Source organism: Paroedura picta, chromosome 2 (assembly GCF_049243985.1).
Source record: "Paroedura picta isolate Pp20150507F chromosome 2, Ppicta_v3.0, whole genome shotgun sequence".
Taxonomy (NCBI): Eukaryota; Metazoa; Chordata; class Lepidosauria; order Squamata; family Gekkonidae; genus Paroedura; species Paroedura picta.
Window position 1 is genome coordinate 172,074,803 of NC_135370.1, and position 25,175 is coordinate 172,099,977.

Below are 25,175 nucleotides of genomic sequence, written 5' to 3' on the forward strand. Positions count from 1 at the left end.
CTTACAGTCGCCTTCCCTTTCCTCTCCCCACAACAGACACCCTGTGAGGGAGGGGAGGCTGAGAGAGCCCTGGTATTAATGAAGAAGAAAAGTTGGTTCTTATATGCTGCTTTTCTCTCCCCGAAGGAGTCTCAAAGTGGCTGACATTCACTTTCCCTTTCCTCTCCCCATAAGACACCCTGTGAGGTGGGTGAGGCTGAGAGAGCCCTGATATCACTGCTCTGTGAGAACAGCTGTATCAGAACCGTGGCGAGCCCAGGGTCACCCAGCTGGCTGCATGTGGGCGAGTGCAGAATTGAACTCGGCATACCAGATTAGAAGTCCACACTCCTAACCACTACACCAAACTGGCTCTCAGCAGGCTGCGGAGCTTTTAAAAACCTACATGCAAAATTACCCCACCTATACACAGGCTTGCCTACAGCCCAAGAGCTGAATTTCTCAAGATGATGAACACAAAAACCACCTAATACCTGTGTGTTACTCAGGCTGACCTTCATATATATATTTTTTAAAAGGCATCCTATAAAGTGGCTTTTGCTTTTGGGTTCTGCTGCGGACCCACACAGCTACCTTCAGCCTCTGTCCAGGAACCGAGTAAGCAAATAAGAACGTGACGCCGGCAAAGCTTAGAAATTCCGCTCGATCCCATGCAAGCTGTAAAGATAGTATGGTGCAAGCGCCACGATCGATGTGTTTCAAGGGACAGCGACTTCATTGGGATAATTAGAGTTCGGGTAAACAGAGGTTGCTAGGTGCCTGCAGAAGACAAAAAGCAATCTGGCTATATTCACTTCGCCTGTGGCTTGACTATTCACAGAGAACAGCTGCAGAGCCTACAGGATTTCCTTCTAACTAGAACGGGTGGCAGACAGAGGGGCCCAGAAAAGTTATTATGTGTCTGGAAAAACTAGTTAAACGTTCAGGATTTCCCGAAGTGCTACTCCCAAAGAGACTGCAGAATGAGGAGACTGAGGTCACGTGCTCCAACTCCGTGGGGCTTGCTTCTCAATAAAAATAAAAATGCAGACTCAGGACTCTGTTGCAGACTTTATTTGCTGGGGGCTGAAGAGCCCTATCCAAGCATTCCGTCACAAAAATGAAGGATCTGATTGAGTTTGTACTAGACGGCCCACAGCCCCCCGATATTGAGGCGCATGGTTTAACCCATGCGCAGGGGTCTAACCTATGCAGAGATTGATATGGAAAGGCCCTTCTTCTGCACAATCTGCACTATTACATTTTGGTGACAACTGGATCATGTTTGCATATGGTCCTGCACACACAAGTGCTGGAAACAAAAGTTCAAGGAGCAGATGAGGGGGAAGGGGAGAAGAAAGAGAAAGCAAGAACTGATGTTTTCAGAAAATCCTGACTTCAGTGCTGAGAAACTCAGAAGGAATCAAAGTGCCACGATAAGCTTTATCACCACTGCTAAACCCAGAGGGGGTGGAGTGGCCATGTGACTTACGGGGAACTTTCTCGACTGGCTGCTCCTCTATCTAGAAAGTCACTAGTGGCAAGAAGCAGCAGAGCCAAGTTGCAGACACCTTATCAGTGCTTCATAAGCCAGGGGTAGTCGACCTGTGGTCCTCCAGATGTCCATGGACTACAATTCCCATGAGCCCCTGCCAGCATGCTGGCAGGGGCTCATGGGAATTGTAGTCCATGGACATCTGGAGGATCACAGGTTGACAACCCCTGTCATAAGCCACTTGGCCTGAACCTTCAGTGACAATGATGATGAATTTATCAGCTCAGAATTCCCCTCCCCATACACTCATACAATGAAAGAAGCAGGTGACACAAGCTGGTCATTAGGCAGAAATGCAAGCTGGTGCATGCCGGCTCTAACCTTTCTGTGCTTTGTAAATTACTTGGGGTTGGAGCTTAATACCTCACCCCACCTCCACCATGCTAATGCATCAAGACAGAATCCATTTGTTCAGTACCTAAGAGTGCAAGCCAAGGAGTCCCTTATTTAAGCGTCACCTCTGCTCTGAGCTTACTACTTGGTCCTGTCTCAGCTGCCCCTTCCCCTGATATGGATGATGGTAATACAAGGATTCCCAAGAAGGTATATAAAGCATTTTGAACAGGCACACCGACATAATATAAATGGTAGGTTTTATCAAATGCTTGGTTAACTATTATCCATAGATTTATGTAACCACCGCATGAAGGTTGATTAGTGCCTGTCTTGGCAAAACAGAGCCATAAGAGAAAGAATATAATCTGTTCAAAACTAGACTGCCCGAACTCAGCATTAGTAAAGTTTATTCAGATCAGTATCCTGTCATAACCAATATTCCCCAACCTAAATATACATTATGGGGAAGAGGCTGCTGAATTCACTGCCCCCTTCAAAATCTATTCTGCAAGTTATGACCATTTCAAGAAGGCATTGGGCAAACACTGTGTGTGTTTTTGGTGGTTTTGCTTTTTGTTAAACCCCCTCTCCCCCCTGCAAACCTGATATAAAATAAGATTTAAAAAAACCTCACACCAGATTACCCAATTTTTACAAGCAAAAAGAATATCCAGTTGTATTTTCTATTACAAAAGCAAGTTAGCTTTCGTATCTATTTTAAATACTGCTATTGAAACAGGCCATGTCTTTCTGGAAAAGGTGTACATAGATCTGCTAGTGGCCACACACTAACGGCTAATGACTACTGTCATTACTATTAAGGAAGAGTACTGTATTTGCTAAAATTGTTCAAACACAAGGTTTTAACACAGAAGCTAACGTTTCTCTCTACTGCCTGTTAATCATTTCTGCAAGATGGCATTCGCCCAAAGAAACACACTGTTTACGAGTCAAAAGGTTACGTGCAGTAAACGGATCCCTTTTCACGTTTTACAAGGAAGGGTAAATTACAATTTCCCGAAAAACAGGAAGTCAGACCACATTCAGGATTAGTAGGTGCCAGAGCAGCTTTAGTTCCACTTCCGTTTTGGAAATGGTTGAGAGGGAACGCCACGCATTCCTAAAACACAGCGGAGAGGGGGAAAAGGCTTGGAGGAGCATACTCAATGCTTGGACAAACATAAGAGTGCCATAGCACAGCTAAGAAGTTAATCATGATGGGTTCCAAGCATATGATGGAGACAGGAAAATCTCATCATGAATTGAAATGAACAGGGCTGGTTCTAATGCACAACAGCGTAAGTGCTGCTAAAATGTTTAATTCTGCCCCATGTTTCTAAAGATCTTATCTTATTTAAAAACAGCCATCCTGACAAAAGAAAACTCATATATACATAGCTTCCAAAGGAAACGTTAGCCAAAACATTTGAGGCAGGAAAAGGCTACCAGAGTGGGAAGCACCACAGATCAAAATCCAGTCCAAGGAAATGTCTCAATGAGAGGAGGAAGTCTGATTGGATGGCAGAAACTGATGCAATTGGATTTTGTGATTTTTCTTTTAGTCAATTTTCAGATTTATATATTTTCTCTCATTCGAGACGCTTCCATGCCCAACCCCAGGCCTTCTACATCACTGGCCAATGCTGTCAGCAAAGTAGAAGGGAATTCCTATGAACTGGGTGATACTGCAACAAGCGTTAAGTCAAGGTTCAGAACACCTAAACTCTGACCTGGATTTCCTAAGTTAGCCTGATCTTGTTATGTCTTGGAAGCCAAGCAGAGCTGGCCCTGATTAATACAAGGATGGGTGGCCACCAAGGAGGCCCAAAGCTGCTATATGCAGAGACAGGCAATGGCAAAGCACCTCCGTTTGGCTCACACCTCGCAAACCCTATGGGGTCAACCAAAGGCTGGTGTGGTTCCTTCCTTGATGGCCCTTTCTACACAGAAGGCTCCTTCCCCAGCCTTTCTATATGTTAAGGAGTTGTCCATTCCTTGCTTGTGACTGCTGTCAAATCAAAATCTATGAAGCCTAAGTAGAATGTTTGCAATGATAGGACAGGATGTTCCTCCAATCTAGAAGAGGGGCTGGGGCTCAGCAGCAGAGCATTTGCTACACATGCAGAAGGTCCTGGGTTCAATCCCCGCCATCTTCAGTTAAAAGATCTGGCAGCAGGTAATGTCAAAAGCCTCTGACCGAGACCTTGGAAAGCTACTGCCAGTCTGAATAGACATTATTGGCTTGGATGGACCAAGCACCTGAATCAGTATAAGGCAGCTTCATGTTCATAGTGAGTCTACTGTTTGTCTATAAAGAGCCACAAGCCGCTCTGCTTTATGAGGTCATGAGGGTTTGCGTCCTGTCAGGAAATGCATTGGATTTGTGTAGCATTACATGAGACATTCGATATTTTAGACCAACGTTCACCTGTAAAAACCAGGCTACCGTTTTAATGCCCGTGATTAAGTGTCTCGTATTACAAAGACAAGCAAGGTTAAGATACTCTGCAATATAGAATACATTAGTGAAAAAAAAAATTCTAGCTGCTAATAAAACCTGGCCAGAATGCCGACTAAAAAGAGGAGGAGCCATAACTGTATGGAAGAACACAGGCTTTTGTGAGCAGAGGGCTCAGTCTGCAAAAGATCCAGTAAAAAAAGAGCCACTGATAAATAAGCAACAGTTCCGGGCTATAGACTAACGGCTCGACCCAGTATAAAACATCTTTATATGGAGCAATCAATCAAAACAAGTCTCACCACCTCTTCCCATCAGTTTTACTGGCTCTGAATGTGGAGGTTCACTTCAATCACCATGGCTAGTAGCCACTGATAGACCAGCCTTTCTCAACTTTTTTAACATTGAGAAATATTTGTCAGGCTTTGAGAAGCCCCAGAAGTAGCGCGGTCACGCAAAATGTGTTAGGGAAGCATAGCAGTGTACACGCCCACTGGGGCCCCTCCCCTTCTGACCCCTCCAGGCCCGTCATTAGCCATTTTGGGAGGGGGGCCAGGTCTTTGTGACCATAGAAGGTCATATCACCTGATAAGACTTTTAACAAATTTTATAAAATATATTAAAATTAATTAACTCCCACCCATCTGGGAAACCCTTCCAGGCCCTTCATGAAACCCTGGCTGAGAAAACCTGTGCTAGAGGAGCTTATATGAGCAAGGTGTTATCCATTTAGCAGTTTATGGAGAGCGTCAGAGATTGGCATTGTGAACGCTACAAACCTGCTCCAAGAAAAAGACAGAAACTTTTGGAGACAAGCAAGATAGGAAACTGAGACCGCTCAAGCAAAAACTCAGGCACAAAAGGTTTTAAAGGAAGAATATAGGTGTGCTTGACCATTAGTTCTTTCCCCACAAGAATGTGAAATGGAGCCATACTACACGAGAGTTTGGGGGAAAACATCCAAACCCTAGCCAACTAGGTTCCTCGCTCCTAGGTAGAGAGAGAGTTTGACTCATGCTGAACGGGGGAATGGGTTGACATTTTACTGTCCGTCATCTTGTTATGTCATATTATCATTCTATTATGTTTTAAGGGGTATTTTAGAGGATTTTATTGTATTTTATTGATCTTGTAAACCACTGCGAGACATTTGAGAGCGGCGGTATATAAACATATATTAAAAAAAAAAAAATATATATATATATATATACTTACTTGCACTCCCCAGGTACAGAGCAGCCCCCGCGGATTAAATTACATCCTTGTTTGCAAACAGCTATGAAGAGAAAAAGGTTAATCCGTTAGTGCCAGAACTCTGGAAAGAATCCGTTCTGCAAATAAATTTCTATTGTTCACTTTCATGTTTAGAAACCTCTTTTCAATGGCACACTGGTCAGGCATTTCTGACTCCATCTCAACACGTTCAGATCATACTGATTGGTAGTTATGAAAAGTAGACAGCTATTTTCACCAGGCAGGGGAAGTCATAAGAGTTGTATTCCAGACAACAAATAGGGACAGAGAAATAAGAAACGCAAGATGCTGACGTTTTCTGATGATCTACACCAGCCATTCTCAATAGAAGAAGAGTCAGTTCTTATATGCCGCTTTTCTCAATCTGAAGGAGTCTCAAAGAGGCTCACAACTGCCCTCCCTTTCCTCTTCCCACAACAGGCACCATGTGAGGGAGGTGAGGCTGAGGGAGGCCTAATATTGCTGCTAACATTACTGCTTGGTCAGAACAGCTTAATCAGTGCTGTGGCGATCCTGAGTTCACCCAGCTGGCTGCATGTGGGGGAGCGCGAAATCGAACCCGGCTCACCAGATTAGAAGTCCACACTCCTAACCACTACACCAAGTTGGCTCTCAGGGGGGCTCTGGCACATTTGAAGGAGTCACAGACTTAAAAATGTGAAACTGGTAACTGGTAACTGAACTGATGAAATATCCCTTTTGACCTGTATGACGTCATTAATTGATATAAAGCCCGACCTTTGTCAAGGGAAAAGGGGAAAAAAGTAATCTGTTTGTTTGTATGTGCTGAAATTAATGCATTCAAGGAACAAACCGAACATGCATGCTTCTGTTGGTCAAAGGTTCTAGAAATCTCACATATTTATTTATTTCATTCATGCAATTTATATACCAGCCCTCACTGCAGTGTCTCGGGGCAGTGTACCCAGAACCAGTGGAGAAGGCAAACCAAAGCATTTGGAACAGTGTGAACGAGGAAAAAGATATAACAGTTGCAACAATAACAACACTTGGGCAATCACAACAGTTAAGAAGGAATAACAGCAATGGTTGAGGACACGCAGAGTGTTAAGTTGCTCGGGAAGGGACCAAGCTGTCGGGGGTTCCTGTCATCAGCCTCGTCTGAAAGCCTGGTGGTATGTCATATAGTTAGTTCACTCTTAACTTAGGAATTTTTAGCCTTCCTCATTGTGCAAGTGGCCAGCCTACTGCAGGGGGTCCAGGAAACAGATGAGCTACTATCCCGAAGGAGATCAGGGCCCCGATGGAGCTAAAACAGTTCTGCAGGGCCTGCAAAAGGGAGCTCTTCAGCCAGGCATTCGGTTGAGACTGAGTGAACCAGCAATATCTACAGGGCCCCTGCTCCCTCCCAGATATCCACTCATGCATTCTGCTCTGGATCTTTTTGCATTGTTATAGTCCATTACCTCAGTTATAGTTTTGTTAATATTATTATTGTTGTTATGAAAAACTAAGTTCCATATACTGTTTCCTACGTTTTATGTAAACCGCCCTGAGCCTCAGGGGCTGGCAGTATATAAACACAAAAATAAAATAAATATAAATAAAATAAATCAGCCGTAGCCAAAAAAAGCTTGAGAATGGCTGGTCAACACTCCAACAGATCCCAAGTGGCCCTTATATTGATTTCAAATACACTGCTAGATGTACTTCCTAATCCAAGAGATATACAGAATGCAGTTCTCCAAAATTAAAAAACCAAAAACTTTTAAATAGTGATAGATTCAAATGAGTGGCCATGTTGGTTTGAAGTAGCACAATAAAATCAGAGTCCAGTAGCACATTTAAGACCTTGAATAAATCTTTGTTGGACTTAAAGGAGCCCCTGGACTATACCTTTAAATACTGTTCCCTGAAACTATTCAGAGCCAAAATTAATTTTCTAAAGCAACACAACCCATTCTAACCGCTTAACCTCAACCAGGGCCAGAGCTTTCTCCATCCTGGCCCCCACCTGGTGGAACGAGCTCCTAGAGGAGATCAAGGCCCTGATGGAACCTAGACAGTTCCGTAGGGCCTGCAAAAGGGAGCTCCTCCACCAGGCATTTGGTTGAGGTTGACCCGGACCATCGCTTCCAATTGGCCCTCAGCCCCCCCCCCCACCTCCTATTTTAACCGCCACTAGACTGCCTGGCGCACTGGGTCCCGGTGGGAGTTGAGCTGAGGCTCCTTTGCAGTTCATCTTATTACTGTTATCATGTTGGGGTTATTGTTGTTGTACTGTTGCTGTTGTCACTTGTGTTCCTCATGTTATATGTATCTGTTTCCTGTTCCCTGTAAACCGCCCCGAGCCTTCGGGGGAGGGCGGTATATGAATATGAATATAAATATAAATCACGGGATGATCAAGCTGAAGGAACTTGAAAGGAAGGATGGGCTTGGATAAACTGCATATGCTTATCCTTCAACGTGTGTGAAAAATGGCATCATCACCGGTGTGTTGAGGCAAATGGGAGTCATGAGGTCAATGAAAGCAGATCTTTCAGCACCAAACCTTGAAAAATGGAAAGTCTTGAGAGAACTTTCCCTACACAACAAAGGCTTCTTTGAGAGCCAGTTTGGTGTAGTGGTCAGGAGGGCGGACTTCTAATCTGGCATGCCGGGTTCAATTCTGCGCTCCCCCACATGCAGCCAGCTGGGTGACCTTGGGCTCACCACAGCACTGATAAAGGTGTTCTGACCGAGCAGGAATATCAGGGCTCTCTTCAGCCTCACCTCCCTCATAGGGTGTCTGTTGTGGGAATGGGAAGGCGACTGTAAGCTGCTTTGAGCCTCCTTCAGGTAGGGAAAAGCAGCATATAAGAACCAACTCTTCTTCTTCTTCTTCAGTACAGGAATCACACAGAAATACAGATTCAGGTGTGTAGCCATGTTGGTCTGAAGCAACAGATCAAAGTGTGAGTCCAGAGATGCCTTTAAGACTGACACATTTTAATTCTGGATACAAGCTTTCATGAAGAAGTGTGCGTGCTGATGGAAGCTTATACCCAGAAATAAACTTTGTTGGTCTTAAAGATGCTACTGGACTCAAACTTAGTTCCATACAGAAATATCTCCTAGGGGGAGGGCCATACATCAGTAGTTGGTCATTTGCATGCAAAGGCTTGCAGGCTCAGGGCCAAACTACATGATATACCTGACATGTCACGGGTGTGTGACAGGATTCACAATCATTTGTACATTGAAGGGAACTTGTCTAAAAGCACTCATTTGCTCAGTGCTGCAAGAGGAGAAGAAGCTTGTGTTTTCCCTCCTGCCCTATTTTTGCTAGTGGAAAGGGGGAGTGCTTTTCGCTCTTCTTCTCAGGTTTCAGATTCCCTAGCAAAAGCCTGTGAAGCCAGAGAAAAGGTGCAGAGAAAGCCACTCCACTACCCTTTCTGCTGGTGAAAGTGGGGCGGGATGGTACCAGAAGGTCTTTTATCTCCTTCCATGTAGTGCTCCCTCACAGCAGCAAGCAAATGAGAAATTCAAGGCGAGTCCCACTAATGTACACCTGACTGCAAGTCCTGTTGAAGACCCATGACCCAGCAGGCATCGGGCATATCGCGCAGGGTAATCAGCTCTTAAATATCACCATGATTAACAAAGCACTGTGCATTTCAGATTCGAGCATGGTATTCCAAGGTCTAAAATTAAGAAACGTGGTACCTTGCTTGCAATCTTTGCCCATCCAGCCTTCCATACAAGCTTTGTTCCCATTTTGGTCACATGTGTAGTGGCCCACGAAGTCGTCGCGGGGGCCACAGAATTTATTGCACTGTGGGCCATAGTAGTTTTCGTCACATTTTACTCTGATTTGGACTTCAAAATGGGCAACGTGGCCATTGAGCTGCTGCGTCTGCCATCGATCTTCTGGGTTGATCATTCCGGCGTACGACACTCGATCAATGAATTCGCCTTCGTCTTAAAAGAAAGAAAATGAGAAGTAAGGCAAGCCATCTGTTTCACAAACAAAGACAAGAGAGTGGGGTGGGATCCAACCGTACTTCAAGGTGAATCCCTCCAACTAAGAAGTCCAACAATAGAGCTGCTTAAGTTAGACTGGAGACAGGCTTCATACTTGAGTTAAAAGGCAAGGTGGAGTATAACTATTTTAATCTATCAATAAAATAACCTTTGCTCAATGGAGTGGTAGGATCCACCCCATTAGAGACAAGGCAGCCAGCACAAGACAAGTTTCTGCACTGGCAAATGACAGCTCCAAATGGTGATGCCATTATCAACCGGAGTGGAAAATAGTGACAAACCAACATCAATCATGTTGACAGACTGCTGCTACAGAGGCAGCAGGCTAGAGGAAAAGGATTAAATGGCGTTCACTGACTGATGGAAGGAAGTGTTGTCAAGTCATGGCTTACAAATGGTGCCCCCATAGGGCAAGCTTTCTCAACCAGGGTTTCGTGAAACCTTGGGGTTTCTTGATGGACTTGGAAGGGTTTCCCAAATGGGTGGGAGTTAATTCATTCTGTATATATTTTTAAAATGTGTTGAAGATTTATCAGGCGATATGACCTAATCCCTGGGATTTGGGATTAGGACCTGAAGTAAACACCATCAGGACCTGAAATAAACACCATCAGGATCCCCTCTCCACCCGCCAGTAGTGGGAGGGGGGGAAGTTGAGTTGCCAATCTTGTCATGTTGGTAATGCTGGGAATGTAATTATTGTTTTAATGGAGTTTTAATGGGGATTTTAGAATGTTGTAACCCGCCACGAGCTGCAAGGGAGTGGCGGGGAATAAATCTAATAATAATAATAATAATAATAATAATAATAATAATAATAATAATAATAATAATAATAAAATGGCCAATGATGGGCCTGGAGGAGATGGGAAGGGGCCTCTCGTGGGTGTGTACACAGCTATGCTTCTCGACCATATTCTGCATGATTGTCCCACTTCTGGAGTTTCTCTAAGCCTGAACAAAGTTCCAGGGGTTTCTCAATGATAAAAAAGTTGAGAAAGGCTGCCATAGGTTTTAGAGGCAAGAAGCAAACAGACGTGGCTCACCGTAGCCCACCTGTGCATAGCAACCCCCCCCCCCAGCATCCTTAGTAGTCTCCCATCTGGTACTAACGAGGGCTGACCCTGACTGACTTCCGAGATCTGATGAGAATGGGCAAGTCTGGGCCACCTAGGTCAAGATGTTCATGGACTAGTTAGTACATGCAAGATTTGTCTTCTGCTCCACAAAGTTCTACTGTGGTTCAGTCCAAATACTGAAAATGAACCCCAAAGCAGCAGCAATGTCCTATTAGAATGCAATGTTGGTTACTATAACAAAAGTGTTTTCCATTTGTGACCCTCTGGAGTTTACTCACAGCTAAGGAAGATACAAACGTCATGAATAAGTTGGCACGCTAATGGAACCAGCCTGTCAGAAGTACACCCACTTAAGAATGTACAGCTAGGCTCTGCAAGAGCGGCTGAACTCAAATTTCATCTCAAACTATTTTAGATTGTTGGGGTAAGGGAGGGGGGAATTGATTCTCTCCCGTTACTCATGGAGAGGTATGTTGTTCATTACAAAGGGCCAGCGTTGAAGTATGCAGTAGAGTAAAAAGGCTGTAAAGGGTCACACACAAAGAGACAGATCTCTGTTAAGTCTCTCTGGAGACAGACAAGCATGTCTGAGTACATGTTGCAGGATTCCTGCCTACAGCAGTCCTGAAGGGGTTAATTCAGCTTGACCTTCTCTTGTTGCATTGGCGATTTGCCCTTCAGCCCACCCAGCACCTGTGCCAGCAGAGAAGGGAAGCCAGAATTAGCCCTTTGTATGTGGGGCAGAAAGGCAGCATCCTTCCACCCAGCAGATAGTCTTGCATAAGCATGGCAGAGACTCATACGTCACCTATAGATGCTCAACTCTATAGTTTATGTTAGCGTAGAGGGAAATCTGTACATGAACCTTCAGCTACAGGTTTCCAAAGAACCGGAGATTCTACTTTTGAACTCTAATCTTCTTAAGACATGAAATAAAAATAAATTGTATCCCAATTTATTGAAAAAAATTAATTGGATTCCAAATATAAATATAATGGCAATAAAAAAACAAAACAACGAACAGCCTCAGGCACAGCTCAATGGAATCCTGACCCTAAGGGCTATGTGAAACAGTGGGAAGTGATAACTCCGTTTGTGTGTAAAAATATTTCAAGTAGATTTTGTAAGCTAGAAGGATTGCATGATATCATCAGAAGGATAGTCAAAGAACAGCTAATAAACACACAGAGTAAGGAGTAGAATATAGAATTTTCAAGATTGGCTCACTATACTTCGTTTGTGTTTTAGTTTAAACTAGACTAGAAACCAGGGCTTGGAATCTGATCAGTGCATGGGAGGTTCTTAACACTTTGCCCTTGGGTTGCCAAGCTTCTTGTGGGAACCAAAAATACAGAATAGGATACACAGTGTATGACAGTTGTACAAAAGAAGAAAAACCATTGTGTAGTAACAATATAGTTTAGTAATACTACTGGAAATTTCAAATCTAAACAAGGAACTGAAAAAGCCTATGTTTAGCTTGTTATGGCTTCCATAAAGCATTACCACACAAGTGCCAAGGGTTGTCTATATAATATTCATGTGACCTCACAGTCCTTCACATGTTTTAGGAGTTGTTACTCTGCAATAAAATCATGAAGATATTCAATAGTGTACCTGAAGGATCGCCTCTCTGCTTACACCCCCCAAAGAGCCTTACGCTCCAGCACTTCCAACTTTCTGGTGACCCCCGGCCCTAGGGAAGCTCGCTTGACCTCAACCAGGGCCAGAGCTTTCTCCATCCTGGCCCCCACCTGATGGAACAAGCTCCCAGAGGAGATCAGGGCCCTGACAGAGCTAGAACAGTTCCACAGGACCTGCAGAAGGGATCTCCTTCACCAGGCACTTAGCAGAGGTCGATCTGTACCACCACTACCCGTGGGCCCTCCCCTCTGAGCCTCCCTCCTATGGCACCCTCTCCAATTTGCCCAACCCACTGGGCTATCAGTATGCATTCATTTAATGTTCCCCATATTTTTCTACTGTTCTGTTACTTGTTGTTATAACTTTATTTTTGTTAGCACTTTATTATTGTTAAACTAAGTTATCTGTTCCGTTTCTGTTTTATGTGACCCACCCTGAGCCTTAGGGGAGGGTGGTATATAAATATAGTAAATAAATAATAAATGACATGACTGTTATATAATTTAGGGGCCAATAAGACGGACCGATACTGTGGATTTCCCTTAGTCTTTACAAGCTGAATGGACAGAATGATTAAGCCCCTCTCTTAAAGCAACCATGATACAAAAGATCAAATAGCAGGTGAAGTGAAAGGCTTCTCTCTGAGATCTGAGAGAGAGCTCCTGTCAATCAGAGTTAACAATGGTCTAATTAAGCATATTGAGTTTGCTTAAGCTGATCCTTAACATTAACAAGTGACTACCACAAGTGCCCGAAAGCAATCCCTGACAACTAAAAGAAGTGGTGCAAGACAGAAAGACATGGAGACGGGCTGAGCTATAGGATCGCCAAGAGTGAGACATGACTGAATGGCTAACATCATCATCCTCATAGTCGAGGTAATCCAAGGGCACAAATCGGTTTCTACTCATGTATCAGTTGCCTGATTAGGAACTACAGTGCAGGTGCTTCTATCTACACTATGTGGTTTTCAATGGGATACACATGCAGATGACACACAACCCCATCTAGATGGGCATCCAACTTTTTAAAAATTATCTTGATAATCAGTTTAATGTACTATGAACTAAAAATAAGGTTGAGTGCTGCACTAGCTAGCTTTTCCCCTTAATGTATTCTAGAAAACTGGTCAATAATCTAGAATCATCAAAACACACAACTAGCATAGAGTTTCTGGACAAGGTACAAATTGCCTTCGATTATTTCCAGATTACCCCCCTCTAAAAAAAATACCCTACCGCAATCAGCAATGAAGCATCCAAAAAGTAAAATGAGGTTCAGTTTAACATCAACCAAGTACAAAAACCCAAGCAAATTCACATTCTTTTGATTCAGCTATTCTATCGGCATTAATTTTCTCTATACAATGAGTGAAGACTGGCTTATTTAACACAAGCTATGTCATTCAAAATCAGTTCTAATTCAAGTTCAACTCTACCATGACCAGAATAAGGAAGCTCCATTAGGACGGGTTACTTGTGGGCACCAAAGTACACAACTGAAAAACTATCAAATGTGTGACTAAAGTCAAGTCCAATGTCTTTTTGTGACTCGGCCTTAGCACTGTTATGAATTTCTGAAAATATGTGTAGGCTTTTTTATACAATATAGCTTGCCTTGGCAAATACGGACGGACACTTGTGAAGCTAAGAGCAGCCAAACGCCTCCCGCTCTGTCAAAAAGTTATTATAACCCATGTCAAACCTTGTTCCCTAAGAAGTGTGTTAAAAGTACTCTAAACATGCAAATAATGGGACTGAATTATTTTCAATGTGTTTGCCAGCAATGGTTTGGCAGATACTAGAAGATTTTGAGGGTGGTGCCTAGGGCGGGCAAGGTGGTGCTTCTGTGACACTCTAGGAATCTCCTGGGCTACAGATCACGGAGACATAAGGAAATTCCCAGAGCACTTTTTCTTCAGATCCTCTATTTCTCAGGGGTGGAACAAAACAGCAAGCCTAACAACAACAGCAGTGGTTGTTTGAGAGAATATGGCTTTTCAAACTGGGGTCTCTGGATACCTTCAACAAGGGGTGGCAAACTTAGTACATAGCTGCACCCCCCTCCCTAATATTTTAAATGTCACAATGTTCAAATTCTTTAAAGATATACTTACCAGGTTTAGTCTCATTATCCAAATCCCAGGCTTCGATTATTAATGTGAATGCTCTCTGGAATTAAAAAGACATTAAATTAATTACTGGGGGGAACAAGGAAAGTTACAGTTCTGAAAACACCACATCAAAATAGCCCTTGGTCTGAATACCTGTCAAACTTTGCCAGACCAGTTTCTGAATTTTGACTAAGGGTCAAAATGATAACAGACACATTAAGAAAAGCGGTTTAAAAATTTAATCCCCTAATATTCTGCTTATGTTTCCTGTGTTTCCTAGAATTACTATAAATCTAAAATATGAAGCATTGTGACACATTTTAAGAGAGTGGAGATCATAGACAATGTTTTTAAATTTTGAACAAGGATGGCATCTTTTCCTGTACATAACAACCCAAACACAGCTTACAGATCTTTTGTATAGAATTTAAGTCCAGCTCATACAGACAGTTAACATCTGAAGCAGCCCCGTCCACTTCCTTATTAAAGAAACCAGCCAAATTATGACGTCACCTTGCTGAAGCTAAGGAAGTTTCAATTTGGCCACTGCCTGAGAAAATCTTGTACAAAAACACTTTGACTCTCTGCAGAAGAGATGAAGACCATGCGTGCACATATACTCACAAAAAAAAAAAAACAATTTACCCAACTATTCTTCTCTCCCAACTTAATGTAGCCAGAGATAAACAGATGCTTAATAGATAAAATAAGTAATTTCTCCCGGAAGGACTATTATTTAGATTTCTTACCCACCGCTATCGAGGATCGTCTCGCAGCGGGTTACAAAGATTAAAAGAAAAAAAGCCCCACAACGATTAAAACCCAACCACACTACAGCAGCCAAAAAGTAATCAAACCCCCATCTTCCTCCCGTCTCCCCCCCCCCCACAGCGCATCAGGGGAATTTCCGGGGGTACCAATCGTTCCAGATGCAGTGAAGTTCTTCTTAAATGTGGAGGTGCCCCTCGATCTTCTGCACCCTGGCCTCAACCAAAGATCTGGCAGAAGAGCTCCGTGTTGCAGGCCCTGCAGAACTGCAAGAGTTCCTGCAGGACCCTCAGCTCTTCTGGGAGCTCATTCCACCAGGTCGGGGTCAGGACTGAAAAGACCCTGGCCCTGGTTGAGATCAGGCAAGCCTCCCGTGGGCCAGGAACCACCAACAAATTAGTACCTGCCGACTGCACGGCCCAGCGGGGAGCATAAGGCGATAGGCGGTCTAAACTTTATTCCTGATAGCAAGAAGACCTTAGCTGTATGATACTGCCTATGCTAAGTGTTATGCGCACATCTCAAGAACATACTATCACTGATAGTGGTATTGTTATCCGCCACGAGCCACAAGGGAGTGGCAGGCTATAAATATAATAATAATAATAATAATAATAATAATAATAATAATAATAATAATAATAATAATAATAATAATAATAATAATAATAATAATAATGTCACTGTAATGAAGTGATGCCTCATAAATCACAGGTATATTTTTATACAGCATTGGGGGAAATTCTCATTCTGCTAAGGTTATATTAAATGCTTGCTGCCACCTCTAATTGGTTTCTCCTCTGCCTAGCAGTCAAATTGTTAATGATGAATAGAATCATAGAGTTGGAACAGGCCATAGAGGCCATCTAGTCTAACCCCCTGCTCAAGGCAGGATCACACTAAAACATCCACAATAAGTATGTGTCCAGTCGCAATTTGAAGACCGCCAATGAGGGGGAGCTCACTACCTCCTCAAGCAGCATTGTGTTCCTGCATAGTGCAGGGGGTCCCCAATCCCCGGTCCGCGGCCTGGTACCGGGACGCAAAGGCCTTCATACCGGGCCGCCAGCGGCCGCGCCTGCCTCCTCCCCTGCAGTGAGAGGGGGGAAGAGGCCAGTGCGGCAGCCGGCACGCCGGCGACACAAACGTGCACGCGCAGAGCTGCCGCGCATGCGCGTTTGCGCCCCTGCTGGCGGAAACGCGCATGCGTGGCAACTCTGTGCATGCGTGTTAGCGCCACCTGGCGGCCAAAACACGCATGTGCAGCAATTGCGCATGGACGTTTACGCGTAACTGTGGCAGCCGGGCCGCTGGCTCTCCCCCACCCCCCGGAGGCGGTCCCCGACCACAACAAGGTTGGGGACCGCTAGATTAGATGACCCTGGAGGTCCCTCCCAACTCTATGATTATATGAGTATGTTCTTGAGATGTGCGCACACGCAGACGTCAGGTCAGTCTCTCGACTTTTTTCACCATACTTGGAACCAAAGAAATTTAGAGTTAACAGAAAAAGGCTGGAGAGATAAATCCCTTGAGGTGCACGGATATAGTGCCCTGACTTGGATAGCCTAGACTAGCCCTATCTAGTCAGATCTCAGAAGTTAAGATGGTTTGTCCAGGGGCAGTCCACAGAGACCAGCAATGGCAAAACACTTGTGAACCTCTCTTGACTTGGAAACCCGAAGTTGGCTGCAACTTGATGTCAAAAAAAAAAAAAAGTGATACTCTACAACTCACGGAGAGCCAGATTCACAATTATCAACAAGAAGACGAGTTGGTTTTCATACCCCACTTTTCTCTACCAAAGCAGCTTACTATTGCCTTCCCTTCCTCTCCTCGCAACAGACACCCCCTTTTCTTCACCAAGGAACACCCCAAAAAAGAACGCGGTGAATAGCATGCTGAAAACAACACATCAGCACACACACAAATAGCATCAACCTAGTTGGCTTGACACAACTGTGGTGCCACTTACACTCACCAGCACAGATACTGGCATTCACTGTGGCGATGGCAAGGCTTGATTGGTTTGTCACTCACACCAGACTTGTACTAAAAAGCATCAGGTTTATAGGGTAAAATACATTTTATATACTAAGAAGTCAAACCCGAAACACAGTTCAGTGAGCCAGAATTCAATTCAAACCCAAATCGGTTTACTTGAACATAAAGCCAGTGGTCTGAAGACATTTCAAAATGTGATTCGGTAACTTGGCTAGGTGGTTCTTTAGGGCAGTGGTCCCCAACCACTGGGCTGTGGTCCGGTGCCGGGCTGCGAAGGCCCTGGCACCGGGCCGTGGCTCCCTCTCCCCGCCCCCCCCCCCCCGCAGTGAGAAAATTCCCAGGCCGCAAGCAAATTGGCCGCAAAAGTGGCCAATTAGCTTGCGGCCCGGCAAGCTTCTTTTTGTGGTGGTGGGGGGGAAGCAGGGCCGCCAGGGCAAACGCGCATGCACGGCAGCCGGATCGCCCTCCCCACCATCACCAGTCTGCAGCCTTAGAAAGGTTGCGGACTAATGCTTTAGGGGACAACAAAGAAAGGATCTCTGCTTTGACCCTAAGGAAAAGACTACCTGACAAGCTGATTCGGTAACTTGGCTAGGTGCAGGCTTGGGAGCAGTAGCTTTCCTACCTAATGCATTCACCTTGAGTGTAGGTAGACGTTACTATTTGGGATTTCTGAAGTGCAATCCAAACCATAAGCAGAGTGTGACTGTATTATCAGAAATGTTTGGCCAGTTGTAAAGATGATACTGAGTCACTGAAAAAAATCACATACATTGGTTTCTTCTTGAATAGTCTCCTGAATAAAGTGACAAGTCGAGATATTTGATAATATATAATAATATATTAATGGTGCACTGTTTGCACTGTTACAATTATCAGTTAATCGTATTCATGTTATGGTTATTTATATGTTTTGGATTGTTTCTTGTATTGTTTATACATTTATTTGTAAACCGCCCTGAGCCTCCAGGGAGGCAGTGTATACAGTATTTGCTGGCATATAAGACTACTTTCCCCCCCTGAAAAACATGCCTCCAAGTGGGGGGGTTGTCCTATATGCCGGGTGCACTTCAGTTGGGATAGACATAGCTGCCCATAGTGGCCCATAGTACTGTATTTTGAGTGGAAATGTTGGGGGGTCGTCTTATACGCCCAGTCGTCTTATACGCCGGCAAATACGGTAAATGAAATCAATCCATCCATCCATTCATCCATGCAATCAGACTTTACACACCATCGTGGTAAGACTTTCTATACATTGTCAGAGGTAGTCAACCTCTGTGGTCCTCCAGATGTCCATGGACTACAATTCCCATGAGCCTCTGCCAGCATTTGCTGCCAGGGGCTCATGGGAATTGTAGTCCATGGACATCTGGAAGACCACTGGTTGATTACCCCTGCATTAAGAAAATCAGCACATAAAGGATAGGTGGAGATGAAACGCAATGCACTATTGAACCTTGTGGTGTTTCTTGTTTTCACACATTATTGGAACATTTGAAGTAAAAACACATCGTATAGGGAAATGTGTGATCTCCAGACACAGGGAGAACTAGTATCTTCCACATATGGAAAAGGATGAAGTCCCGCTTGGGAAGTTTGTTACACAGAAGCATAAAAGATACCAAGAATTCATTTGGACTTCCGAATGGGTCAATTTTAGAAACTTTTAGACCACTTTCCTTCCATTTCAGGCAATCGGTTCATGCACATGAAAACAAAATATGACTTCTAAAGTTTGACAATGAGTTAATTCCCTCACAAAAGTAATTTAAGATTACCATAGCTATGAAAAAGTAATGTATTTGGAAAATAAAACCAGGTATTTATGAGCTGGCTTGCTGGGAGGGGAGGGGTACAAACCCCACTATTGATTCATTAATTCAAAATTATTTCCTCGAAGCATATGCAAATTGGTTCAGAGTAACTGAATTGGCTACTGATCCATACTGAGACGCTAATGCCAGAACCAAACCAGAGAAAGAGGAAATGTTAACGGATCCCAGCCCAAGTTTTTAAATACTTTGGCTTCCTGTTATAAAAGGACCCAGGGCTCTCCTACAGCTGAATACAGCAATCAGTTCCAAAAAAGAACAGAGGATGAACTTCAAGCATTTATTTGCTTTGGGGGGGAAAAATGAATTAGATGAATTAGAGTTTCTTTAGTTTAAAAGTGAGAATTTAATTAGAAAGCACTTCCTCCAACCGACAAACCATTTTGGGTTTCAATATCCCGATAATGGTTTGTTGGCTTAATTCAGCCGAATACAGTCATTTAAGGATTAGAGAATCCAGTTTACAGAATTAAAAATAACTAGATGGTGAGAATTAAACAGCTGTTATATCTTCAGAAAAAAACGCAGCTTGATACTTCATGGGACCTCGCTATCAACTTGAAAAACTTTTTGCTCTCCATAACAAACAATGCTCATTTCAAAGATGCTGTGAAAAGGGCCAACTCTTAAAATAATTTCACCACACCCAGAGTCATTTTTAATGGAAGTTTGACAGTATGATCATTGGAGTCATTCTGACAATTTACAACACTTTAAAGTACTGTACACATTAAGTTATCTTACGTTGAATCAGGCCACTGGTTCATCAAGGTCAGTCTTATCTAGGCATGCGCAGTTTGTTTTGTATAGCCTGAAAAGTACCCGAATCAATGTCAAGCCCAAGGACAGATCTTCCTTCCTGCTCATTCAAGTGGGAATGATACTACCCAGTGCAGTGTGTATATAGAGCGAGACCACATGGCCTTGGGGGGAAAAGTTTAGGACTTGGGAGCACAGGTTGTGTTTTCATCCATGGGGTCGCAATGGGTCGGACACGACTTCGCACCTAACAACAACAACAACAACAACAAGTCATCTGACAGAAATGCTGATTTTATGAACTTAGGAAGATTGGGAGTGGGTGGACAGGAAGGGATGTGCCAGTGTTTGTCTCTTGTGGCCCTTCCTTGCATACCCAGGGAATTGCTAATTGCCGCTGTGGGTAAGTGAATTTCTTCTAGGCCAGGCTGGATTCTGGAGATTTTGGGTGGAGGGCTCACTTGGGCATGAAATTAGGGTCACTGTAGGTGGACAGGTAGTTGTAAGTTCCTGCATTGTGCAGGGAGTTAGACTAGTCGGCCCTGGAGGTCCCTTCCAACTCTATGATTCTATGACACTTTCTGGACAAATCTGGACCAAATTGCACTCCTCAAGTTAAACTTCTCTAATCAACCTTGACTGAAACTCCGAACTTTGATTTGGTTGCAATTCGGCCGTAAGGAGATAGGTAGAGGCTCCAGATTTGCAGTACAGCTGCAGGAGCCTCTCCTCAAAATAACCCCCAAATTCCAAAAAGATTGGAATATGGTGTCCAATTCTACAGGCACTTAAAGAATCCCTCATCCAACCTCCAATGTTCCCAATGGCAAGGGGAAATTCCCATGGTGAGTACTGGGACACCCTTTTTGGGTGTTCATAGAATTTGATCCCCTGGTCCAATCTTTTTGAAACTTTAGGGTTCTTTTGAGGAGAGGCTCCCACAATTACACTGCAAATTTGGTGTCTCTAACCAAACTCTCCCCCCTTTCAGACCATAGAATAAGGTCTTTTGTAGCACCTACTGTCAGATCCTTTAACTGAAATTGCCAGTGATTGAACCTGGGACCTTCTGCATACCACGTGATCTATCACTGAGTCACGGCGGGTTTTTCTAATGAAAAGGTTGTTAAAAAGGTAAAGGTAAAGGTATCCCCTGTGCAAACACCGAGTCATGTCTGACCCTTGGGGTGACGCCCTCCAGCGTTTTCATGGCAGACGCAATACGGGGTGGTTTGCCAGTGCCTTCCCCAGTCATTACCGTTTACCCCCCAGCAAGCTGGGTACTCATTTTACCGACCTCGAAGGATGGAAGGCTGAGTCAACCTTGAGCCGGCTGCTGGGATTGAACTCCCAGCCTCATGGGCAAAGCTTTCAGACGGCTGCCTTACCACTCTGCGCCACAAGAGGCTCTTGTAGGTTGTTAGCTTACTATAAATGTATTACATAATACACTAGAAGACTTCAGCTATCTGGGTATTGAAGGTTCATCAAAGTTCAAATCCGCAAGAACCTACAGTGCCTTTTAATATTACTGAATAGGAAGTTTTTCAATATCAAATACATGTCAACTACCACCTCAAATTCAAATTAGAACTTAATAAAACAAAACTCAGTCCCATAGAAATTCTAGAAAATTATAAATATGAACTACCTACTACAAGATATTAAATAAAGCGACAAAAGAAAGCCAACGATAAAAGGTAAAGGTATCCCCTGTGCAAGCTCTGGGTCATGTCTGACCCTTGGGGTGACGCCCTCCAGCGTTTTCATGGCAGACTCAATACGGGGTGGTTTGCCAGTGCCTTCCCCAGTCATTACCATTTACCCCCCAGCAAGCATGCTGGGTACTCATTTTACCGACCTCGGAAGGATGGAAGGCTGAGTCAACCTTGAGCCGGCTGCCAGGATTGAACTCCCAGCCTCATGGGCAGAGCTTTCAGACTGCATGTCTGCTGCCTTACCACAAGAGGCTCTACAATTTGTAAAAATGATCCATTAATGATGAAGAGCTTTAGATATCAAGAATCTTAACCATTTCCAGTAATTCTCAAAGTTACTATATTTTCCCGTCCTTTCTTTATTCAAGCAAGGCATTTAGTACATCTCTATTCGGCCCCATAATCTCACAAGCCAGTCTGTAAATTTACTAAGCTAGGCCTTTGGATTGCCATCATTTTTACTATCAACACACTAGTGGCCCACAACACTGAATGCTCCGTTTTGTTAATTTTACTGGGACATTGCAAAAAAGGCAGGCTATAATAATAACAATAACAATACCATAAATAAAATAAAAAATAATGAATGTAAATGAACACATATGAGACCGTAGTACATGTATTATTCTTATGGCTATATTTATTATCCACTGTATCTCAAGGGACTCAGGGGTGATTACGATAAAAGTGAAAACATATATTATAATACAAAAAAATAGATTTAAAATGAGTGTACTGAAAGAGGGATTACACTACTTGCCTGTTCCACTAGCATGAAAAAGAGGGGGATCATTATAAACTGCTCGAATCAATCTTGACTGAAACACCGAACTTTGATTCGGTTGCCATAGGGAGATAGGTAGAGGCTCCAAATTTGCAGTTCAGCTGCAGGAACTTCTCCTCAAAATAACCCCCAAATTCCAAAAAGATTGGAACATGGTGTCCAATTATACAGGCACTCAAAGAGGGTGCGCTCCCATCCAACCTCCATTGTTTTTATGATGTTTTTCCTTTGGGGAGGGCGGTATAAACAAACGGACAGACAGACGGACCAACAAACAAACAAACAAACAAACAAACAAACAAACACATACATAATTTTAAAACTATTGAATTTTATACAATGATGGTATCTGCCCTGAGCCTCATGGTAGATTCTGCCAGGGGGGACAACTGATCAGGTGTTTTTAGGCAACCATAGGCCTGGCAGAATAGCTCTTGTCTTACATGCCCTGGAGGGACAGTGTGAGAGAGGTAGTCCCATAGACACAGTGGTCCCGGATCATTAAGGGCTTTAAAAGGTGAGAACTAAAACCTTCAACCTGACCTGGTCATCAATCCAGAGCCAGTGTAGCTGAGCAAAGGCAGCTTGGATATGGGCTCTCCATTGGGTCTCAGTTAGTACTCAAGCACCTGCATTCTGGATTAGTTGGAGTTTCTGGAATGGTTTCAAGGGCAGCCCTGTGTAGTGCAAATTGCTGTAATCCATCCTGGAGGAGACTGATACAGTGGATAAGCCAGATGTGGACAGACAGAGCACTAATTGTCGGGCCTGGCAGAGATGATTAAATGCTTGGTGACTGACATTTGCGACCTGGGTCTCCATGGATATGGAAACATCCAGAATCACACCTAGACTCCTGATGGTCTCCTGCTGTTAATTGGACTCTGTCAACAGCCTGGAGTTGTAGCAGCTCAGCCAAAGGACCTCTGTCTTAGCTGGATTTAACTTCAGCCAACTACGCTTGAGCCAGGCTGCCATTACCTCCAGACATCTCGTCAGAGTCCATGGGCGTGGACAGATATCCATCAACAGATTTAGCTGGGTGTCATTGGAATATTGATGACAATCCAGCTGAAAGTTCCAGATCTATATGCATTCCCTATATAGATGTTAAAGAACACTGGGGAGAACAGCTCCTTGAGGAACCTCACATATTAGGGCATATTCTACAAAGTTTTCTCACCTAACTTCATCCTCTTTCCCTGACTTTGGAGGAATGATTGCAGACTCTTAAAAGAAGCATCTCGAACCCCAATGTCACTCATTCATTAGTTAAGTTTCAATATATTTCCCAGATGGCTAAACACAATTTCTTCTCCAACTTATTAGTCATAAAAATGTTATATCCAGCTATTTTCCCAAAAGATGTAATTAATCCCCAATCGTGCCCCTTATCTGTGGATACCCTTATCCCAATCAGGTTTTTCTGCAAATTTGTGGCCTCCTAGGTTTGCAGAAAAACCTGAAAAGTTAGAAATAAATAGGTTTAAATATCCTCTTAAACAGGGGTAGTCAAAATGCGGCCCTCCAGATGGCCATGGGCTACAATTCCCATGAGCCCCTCCCAGCATTCGCCAGTGTTCTCTGGCAGGGGCTCATGGGAACTGTAGTCCATGGACATCTGGAGGGCTGCAGTTTGACTACCTGTGCTATAGAAGGTTTAAATATCCTCTTCCAATAAAAAGCACTGTCTGCACATATGCAGGCAACATACTTACCATGAAGCAGTGAGAGTGGGGACCAGTACAACAGCATGTCCAAGCCACTGGCAAGCCAGAGGGAGGGGGGGGGGAGGAGAGCTGAGCCTCAGCAGGTCCTCCTAGAACAGTCCCAGGTGAGCCACCAAGAGCAGGTGAGGGGGGGGGGGAGGAAGCTCTGGCAGGCTGAGAGCTGGGATGGGGAGACTGATTGGTTGCCAGGATCCAAGAGCCTTAGGAAATTATAAACCGAAATAAAGATTCCCATGTTGCTGAAGTTCAGGAACCAGATCTAAAGGCTGTTTCTAGAGCAACTAGATCCTCATTGTCCAGCCTTATACCTGAGAATATCCTCAAAACTATAGTGACACTCAGGCCCAGTAGCTTCTCAGATTCCAGGACTCCAAAACTACAGCTATCCGTGTTGTTATTCAGAACTCCTATTAAGATATTTTCCCTGGCGGATCTATCTTAGAGCTAGGACTATCCTAAATTCTTCTCCCAAATTCTGTCCTGAGAACGTTAATGACGTGCTCAAAGTAAATTCCACCAACCCATTATTAATAACACTACTCAAGTGTAAGCAGTTCATTTGCTAATTTCTTATCTCTTATTATGGACCTCAACAGTCCATGGGTTTAAAATACAACAACAAACAGACCCTTTTTCTTCTGCTCTCCAAATCCTTTTGGACTGACCCTGCATTGAGCAGGGGGTTGGACTAGATGGCCAGAATGGCCCCTTCCAACTCTATGATTCTAGGATTCTATCCCCTTGTTGTGAATCTCTATTAATTCATCTTTTTAAATATTGCAGTTCTCTCTCTTACTATGCGATTTTTGTTTTCTAATGTATATGGATTTATAAATCTACTTTTTTCCTACTTGTCTCCACTTTCACTCCGCCAGGAACCGGGGTGTGATCCTCGAGTACTCCCTCTCAATGGAGGCTCAGGTCACGAGACTAGTGCAGCTGGCTTTCTGCTACCTTCGCCAAGAGTACTGTTTGCAGTTCTGGAGGCCTCACTTCAAGAAGGACGTAGATAAAACTGAAAGGGTACAGAGGAGAGCGACGAAGATGATCTGGGGCCAAGGGACCAAGCCCTATGAAGATAGGTTGATGGACTTGGGAATGTTCAGCCTGGAGAAAAGGAGGTTGAGAGGGGACATGATAGCCCTCTTTAAGTATTTGAAAGGTTGTCACTT

General features: G+C 43.8%; 1 protein-coding gene across 2 annotated transcripts in view; it reads right to left on the reverse strand.

The window, feature by feature from the left end:
* The window catches only part of JAG2 (jagged canonical Notch ligand 2), a 108,848-nt gene that overhangs the window by 43,309 nt on the left and 40,364 nt on the right, over positions 1-25,175 (reverse strand). For both annotated transcript variants that reach the window (XM_077323861.1, XM_077323862.1), the window contains exons 3-5: positions 14,409-14,463; positions 9,252-9,506; positions 5,544-5,604 (exon numbers count right to left, since the gene is read on the reverse strand). In XM_077323861.1, the coding sequence (XP_077179976.1) occupies positions 5,544-5,604; positions 9,252-9,506; positions 14,409-14,463 (371 nt within the window). The remainder of the gene's footprint in view (positions 1-5,543; positions 5,605-9,251; positions 9,507-14,408; positions 14,464-25,175) is intronic.